The sequence below is a fragment of the Humulus lupulus genome, chromosome 9 (assembly GCF_963169125.1).
Source record: "Humulus lupulus chromosome 9, drHumLupu1.1, whole genome shotgun sequence".
Lineage (NCBI taxonomy): Eukaryota > Viridiplantae > Streptophyta > Magnoliopsida > Rosales > Cannabaceae > Humulus > Humulus lupulus.
The window spans coordinates 179,320,527-179,328,492 of record NC_084801.1 but is presented as its reverse complement, the minus strand read 5'-3'; the positions used below and the strand labels follow the sequence as shown (position 1 = coordinate 179,328,492).

At 27.5% G+C, this 7,966-nt stretch overlaps 1 protein-coding gene across 1 annotated transcript; it reads left to right on the top strand.

Moving 5' to 3' along the window:
- The first annotated feature begins 1,097 nt into the window (after positions 1–1,097).
- Positions 1,098–6,578, top strand: LOC133801342 (tropinone reductase homolog At5g06060-like). The gene is made up of 5 exons (XM_062239521.1): positions 1,098–1,390; positions 1,473–1,680; positions 1,844–2,060; positions 4,364–4,476; positions 6,248–6,578. The coding sequence occupies exons 1-5, from the start codon at positions 1,302–1,304 to the stop codon at positions 6,449–6,451; spliced, it is 831 nt and encodes a 276-aa protein (XP_062095505.1). The 5' UTR covers positions 1,098–1,301; the 3' UTR covers positions 6,452–6,578.
- The last annotated feature ends 1,388 nt before the right edge of the window (positions 6,579–7,966 follow it).

The window sequence follows — 7,966 nt, the reverse complement described above, 5'->3', positions numbered from 1 at the left end:
CAAAGTATTTAAGAAAATATTACTTACCCATAAATTTTTACTCCAAGAATCCTCAAAATTTATGTTGCTTTCGGTATTTTTCTTTAGGTCTACAAATAAATGAAGTTAGGGAGGATTTTCTGCTGTTGGTGGTGTTGCGGCTGTCGTGGGTGGTGGTGTTGTGAGGTGAGGTGAGAGAGAGTAGACCAAGAGAGAGAGAGAGAGAGGGAAAAGAGGAACAGGGAAAAGATAAGAGAGAAGAGGACGTGGGTAGGAAAAATTATGACAGAAGTATTTTGGGTATTGTCAAATGAATTGGCACTATTTTAAAATGATTAAAATGCTTAGCTTTTTTTTTTTAAAATTAGGACCCCTCATTAAGCATAGAAACTCAAATTTCCCAATATAACTAAAGTATTTTTGCCACAAATATTCTTAATTTATTTTACCAATTACATTTTTTTCATGAGTTTTACCTTATTCTATGGACAACCATTTTCTTTGATAGGTAATATATGGTTATAAAAGCACACTTTGTGTTTGGCATAGTATACGATACATGAAATTTATGATATTGGATGATTTTGTATACCAATAAAAGTATCCTATCATGATAGAATTTATGCGGCACAAGATAAAATTTATATGGCTTATATTTATTTTGATATGCTAACGATGAAGAATCTATGGCAACAAAATCAAGATCACATATATGGATATAAAATAAAGCAGGATATTTTTTATGAAATAAAATATTGTTTTTGTACTACTTATCTACCTACCTTTTAGGTACATATTATTGGTTGTAGTCCTAATTTACCTGATATAGTAAATCCGTTCCTATAAAGTTGGTGTATGTTTATTGTCCGGTGATAGTGCAGATAAAAACCATAATTTAATTTTTTTTATAAGACAATAATAAATAAAAATTTTCTACCTCTAATTTACTCAAGACACCTTCCCAGACGTAGAGATTTATTGTCAGGGTGATAGTACGATTAAAAATCAAACATTACGAAATTAAGACCACAGAGTTTTAAGATAATATAGCAAAACTTTCTTTTAAAAAAAATGAAATTACATACTAAGCTTATTATTTTAATACAATTTCTCATTATTTTAAATTAGGAAAAAAGAAGCTATAGAATACTAAGCTTTAGTGGATGGCTTTAGTTAATTGTATACTAACATCAGTAATAATGAAAATTCGAGAACAGACATTTTCTCAGAAAAAATAAAAAATGCAGGAACAGGTCTACTGTTAATATTTATTTATATATATTACGTACAGTATCACAAACTCGACTACGAAGACTACAAACATGGCTGAAACAAAGCGCATTTTTACGGACGAGAGATGGAGTCTTCAGGGAAAAACAGCTCTGGTGACTGGGGGATCTCGTGGCATAGGGTATATATTATTAACTTGGATAATAGTTATTAATATTACTTTATATATATATTTATATATATGAGAAAAACTTGTGTTTTAGGCATGCCATAGTGGAAGAACTAGCCAGATTTGGAGCCATAGTTCACACCTGTTGTCGCAAAGAGAGTGAGTTGGAGCAGTGTTTGGAAGAGTGGAAAAAGAAGGGTTTCATAGTAAGTGGTTCAGTGTGTGATGTGTTATACAGAGACCAAAGAGAGAAACTTATGGAAACTGTGTCTTCTATTTTCCAAGGGAAGCTCAACATTCTTGTAAGTACTTTTCCCCAATGTTTCTTCTCATCAAAGAAAAATCAGATCAGACATACACAATATTAATCGACGATATAAATATATATTTTGAAATATCAAATTTGCTAGTAATAATAGCTATATATGTACTTCATATTCTGATGTGTATGGGCTTACTATTGAGGTAAATAATGCTGCGAAAGTAATACCGAAGGATTCCATTGAGTACACGGCTGAAGATATTTCGACTCTAATGGGTACCAACTTTGAATCTGGTTTCCATTTATCACAACTTAGTCATCCGCTTTTTAAAGCTTCTGGAAATGGAAGCATTGTCTTCATTTCTTCTGTGGCTGGATCTATGGCTCTTCCAGCTTGTTCTATCTATGGTGCAACAAAAGGTATAATTAATTATATGATCTTGTTGAAAATACATTGCTATACCTCAATGATTAATGTGATAAGGTAATTGTATTGAATTAAAAATTGAACCCTGCTTATTATCATTTAATAAGTAATATTGGGCACAATCAACTACACATAAAGTACCATCATTTAGGCACTCTAAGATAACTTTTCACAAACAGTGAATAAAAAAATATATACACATCATTTTAGCTCTTTTTTTTTTTAAAGAAAAATGTATAATGGAATAATAAGGAATTTGCAACAACATGACCAAATCGTTGTTATAATTGGCAAAATGACTTCTTTCCCTACATAGTTTTGATAATTTTTGCAAAATAATTTTTGTTTAAAAATTCGACTGGTTGACTATATTTTTTTTGGTAAGTAAGAAAATTCCATATAACAAAACAACATTACAACCTACAACTCTCCTAAAAGAAAAGCCAAATCAGAAAAAAAAAAAAAAAAAGCTATACAATTAATTCTCCAATCCATCTCCTATCTTTACCACTAATTCTTTTACTGTGCAAAAAAAATATTATTTCTAACTTTAACTTCTTTTCTAATATGCATTTCTGTACAGTGTAAATTCACTACTTTATGCTCCCATAGTGCAATATTTCGAACCTCCCAAATTTGATACACCATTGCTACCAAAGACATGGAATATAAACCTTTCCTAACCTCCTGAGAAACTCCTTTAACATTGGTCAGCCACCTAAACAACTCATTTAACTGCCTAGCATTAATTTTTCATCCTAGCCAATTTATAATTTGAACCAAACAATTACTGCTATAACAGCAGCCAAAAAAGAGATAGTAAATGTCTTCTTCCCCCTACCCACAAATCAGACAACATAATATATTGTGAATTAACAACCATTTTTTTTTTTAAATTAGCAAGAAACTTAAATTTTAAAATTAATTCAAACGTGTATATCTAGTGTGTATATATATATATCAAATTTTATATTTGGGTGTATCATTAATACCAAGGTTACATGATGACACATGGCTATTAACATTATCCATGTCTCACCTTTTGCACTTATTAAAATTAAATTAGCACATAAATGACATGATTAATAAAGATTCAATATATAATTTCCGCAATACCATATGAAATAATGTTTTTAAAAAATTATAAAATCAATTTTAATTTATAAAATTTGGAAAAGTAAAAAAAATAGGAAAAAAAAATCTAAAAGAAATAATGATGAAAGAAATTGAAAAAAATCATAAATAAAAACATTTTAAAAACTTAATTAAAATCCAAACCTAAAAACTTGACAAAAAAATAATAATAATAAACACCACGTTATAGAGAGAATCACAGTAAAATAAAACACAATCAGTTTTTAAGTTTTGATTTCAATTGAATAAATGGTTCTCATTTATTTTTTAATGAATTAGACTTTAGGGTTTTTATAGGTTTTTTTTTTACACAAAAAAAAATTATCTTATTAGAAGCAAAACAATGAATAAATTACAATATCAAATTTTATACTTTTTAAAAATAAAATATCACAAAATTATTGGTAAAAAAAAATGATAAACTAATTATAATTTAAGTTATAAATATACATATATATTATGTGTTTTAGATGTATGCTAAAATTCATTTGTATTTCTTAAAATTTAAATAGGATATTTTATGTCAATATACTAATTATAATATATTGAATAACAATTTATGAATTGGAATAGGTGAGAAGCGATAAATGAGGGTGCGAATATTCTCACCTTATTTATAATAACTGTGTTTATAAGAGTGTCACTATTGTTTTCAATCATGAATCATGAAGTGCTAAAATATTTTCCTAATTTCAGATTGTAATTTCATATTGTGTTTTGTCTCATTACATTACAGTTTAGATTTTATGTTTTGATAAATTATTTTTTAGATTCTGTGTTTTGTCTCATTATCTGCTTGGATTATGTATTTTGATAAATTACTTTTTAGATATTGTATTTTGTAAAATAGTTCAAATAGACTCCTAAATCCGATTTTGAACAAAGTTTTTTGCACTAAAATAATAATTTACTAAATTAACAACTCAGAACAAAAACACAACCAATTTACCTAACAACTGTATTATTATATTCAATTTTTTATTCATTAAAATCCGGTTTATGAGTCTATTTGAATCATTTCACAAAACATAAGATCCAAACAATAATTTTTTAAACTATATAGTCCAAAAAAATATAAACCATATTGTTTTATAATATTAATAATATGTTTTACTAATATATATATATATATATATATATATATATATATATATATATAAAGGAGCAATGAACCAAATAACAAAGAACTTGGCGTGTGAATGGGCAAAGGACAGCATTCGTGTAAACACAGTTGCTCCTTGGGTTACAAGAACCAAAATGTTGGAGGGCTTTACGGTATATTACTACACTGATCTTTCTCTTTTTTCTTTTGCTATATTTTTATTTCTCATTTATTATTAAAATTAAATATCTTTAATTACAATAATTATATGCATTCTATTTCATTACAATTAGTGTCTTATGTTTATTGAAAATATTTATGAAAACCTAAACATTTAAAAATAGGGATTATTACAATTTAAATATTCTTCATACTAAATCATATAATGGATGTGATTATTGGGAATCTTCTTTTTTTCTCACCGCGCCATTTTTAATTATTTAAAAATTTCCGAATATATAATATTAGTAAATTGACACAAATATTCTTAAGAAATATTACAATTTTTTTAGCATTCCTCCAAACCATTTAATATAGGAAAAATATCAATATTGGTCCTTTTATTTTAAAAAATTACTTAATTTAAGCTTATGTTTTGTTAAACGATATATTAGACTCTGAGTTTTGCAAAATATGTCAAAATAGTATCTTTGAATTCAATTTTAGCCAAAATAATTTTAAATATGATATCAATTATCGAGTCATTGATAATGCGATAGGTTCAAAGAAGCAGAAAATGTATTTGAGGAGTAGACAAAGAAATATTATATTTGAAATAATTTTGACCAAAATCAGATTTAATGTACTATTTTGATTTGTTTTACAAAACACAAGGTCCAAAATAACATTTAACAAAATACAAAATCCAATTAGGTAATTTTTTAAAACACATGAACCAATTTAGTATTTTTCCTTTAATATATCGCTTATATATATTAATTATTTTATCTTTTTTTATATATTTTAATTTTAAGTATAAATTAAAATTAAATATTGTGATTTTATCAATATTTTAATTCTAATGAGATATTTTTTAATTTTAAATTATTAATGTTTATATTTATTCTTATTTTGAGTTACAAAACAACAAAACTTAAAATTGTAATTACTTTTTACATTCTAAAAAAATTATTAATTTTACTTGAGAGTGTTAAAGATGCTTTAATAATTTCTTCTTTTTTACCAAAAAAAAAAAATAGGAATCGATCAAGGTAGAAAAAAATATATTTACTAGTAGACAATTTTGTACTAAAAACATTTAAAGTATGAAAAGGGAAATTAAAAAATATATATATATATATATATGGGGATTTTATTTAGAAATATGTGTGGAGAGGGAAAAATGTATATAAAAGCCTCTAATATAAATATATATATGTATATATATATATATATATATATTCTTTTACAATAATCCTTGATTTCTTGGAAAATTGCCCCCTCAAAAATTAGAGTTTTGCTTTTTAGCCTCCTTGAGGTAATTTCCAGCCTCCGAATCCATTTTGGGCATGTTTGGTAAAATTTTTATTTTTGAATTTTTTAAACATAAAATAAAAATATTATTTTATTTTTGTTTTTTTATTTGTAAAAAATAAAAATATGTTTGATAACTATTTTTGTTTTTAAAAACAAAAAATAATAAACGCGTTTGATAACTTTTATTTTTATTTTTTGTTTAACAATATATTATGTTGATTTGAAGAAGAGAAGAAAAAAAAAATTAAAAACGGTTTAAAAAAATGTTGAAAGTGAAAAAATTTTATTTTTAAAATTTAATAAATTTTAATTAAAATTAAAAATAAATAAATAAAAATAGAGTTACAAAATACATTTTATGTTTAATTTTTAAATTTTTAATTAATTAAATAAAAAACTATATTTTTTAAGTGTTACCAAACATCAACTTTTGTTAACAAAACCTTATTATCATCATTATTTTCACAGGAAGATGGCAATATTGAAAAGGGAATCGTTGGTCAAGTAATTGACCGAACTCCAATTAGACGAGTAGGAGAGACTAATGACATTTCATCTGTGGTGGCTTTTCTTTGTCTACCTGCTGCTTCATATGTCACTGGCCAAATTATTACTGTTGATGGAGGATTTACTGTGAATGGCTTCCCAAACCCATCTCCTGCTGAGCTCTAGTAGATTATATATATAAATATATATATATTAAAGTTTTAAGAAAAAATGAATTTGATGTTGTATGTTTTGTTGGTAATTATATATGCTCGACAATGCTTTCTAATAAAAAAAATAATCTTTGAATTCAGTACAGAGTATACACAAGTGTATAGTTTTAATTACTGTCAAATAATAATAATTCAAATTCTATCATTATAATTTGACAGAATATAATGCGAGTAATTTTATTAGAAAATATAAACAATTTTTTGTTGAAGTAGATTTTCGTCAATAAAAAATAAGAGCAATTAAGCTAATATATTTAGAAAATAAAAAATGAACACTGAGATTTTACGTGGTTCACTAGTTGAAATCTACGTACGTCCACGAGTCACTTTTATTGAATATTCTGAGTTAGAGCTTAGAAAGCAATTTCTCAGGGTAGTGCCCACCTACCTATTACGTCCTGGATAACCAAGACTGTTATACTGTATATTTGAAATGGTGCAGGATTTGCTAATCAAGTCATTAGGATAAAAATGTGATTCTAAAGTTAATCATCTGGTTAGGGTTAAGAGATTTTGATCGTAAACGGTTAATTTTCATTAAAATAGTTGTTTAGTACATGTGATCCCAGAAACAAGGTTTAAGAGATAAATTTACAATTTTCAAAAGTTATATACAACCACTGGCCACTCTAATGGCAAAATACTAGTTTTTAGGCTTCTGTCTCTGTACTTCTCCTCGGTCGTGGCAGTCGAGTGGCTGACTATGTACACTCCGTCCCCAGAGCTCTCCAACTCATGGTTGATCCAGTTTTCCTTTGCCTTTACATGCACCATGTAGCACCCGCGAGCCAAGGCCCAGCAAGAAAACTATAACAGCAAATACATTTAGTAATAAGAATATTCAATCAAGCTTATCTCATTTAAACATAAAACAGAGTACAGATATTCAATTAATCAATGATAATCACATAATCTCAAGTTCCCAAATAATCAGGGTTGGCACACTTAGGCCGAGCCCCTGTGGATCTAACTGGCCCCGATTCGCTTAGGCCGAGCCGCGCTCAATACACTTACTGTTCGCCCTGGCTCCCTCATGTCGGTCATTCTTGTATATCATATCAATATTACAAACACATAATACAAGCAATCAATAATTGTGAATCTCAGTCTCGTTCACTACCACACAAGGGTGCAGTTTTCTTACCTTGAATTCCAAACGGAGGATACAGAATGGTCCCTGTTATCCAAAAATTTAGCATTGATGACGTGGCAAGTGATCCCTGAACACGTGGCTGACACCTGGAAGAGCTCTGCTAGGGTATCGACCAGAGGACGCTAAAAGCAGTAAGCGGCCCAGTCGTACCTGTGACCAGTCTGGTCGATGGTTCCGCATACAAAGCAAAATTACTGAGAAGATATTTGTAAATCTCGAATTTAACTCACACAATCTCCTGAGTATCCGATTATTCAGGAAAGAATATCTGTAACAATCTTTTGTAATCCCCCTTGAGCCTATAAATAGCAAAAG

Excerpts from the sequence above, each read along its gene's own strand:
- LOC133801342 (XM_062239521.1), top strand. The coding sequence starts at position 1,302 with ATGGCTGAAACAAAGCGCATTTTTACGGACGAGAGATGGAGTCTTCAG. Across the intron at positions 1,391-1,472 it reads GGGGGATCTCGTGGCATAGG|GCATGCCATAGTGGAAGAAC; the intron begins GTATATATTATT and ends CTTGTGTTTTAG. Across the intron at positions 2,061-4,363 it reads TATCTATGGTGCAACAAAAG|GAGCAATGAACCAAATAACA; the intron begins GTATAATTAATT and ends ATATATATAAAG.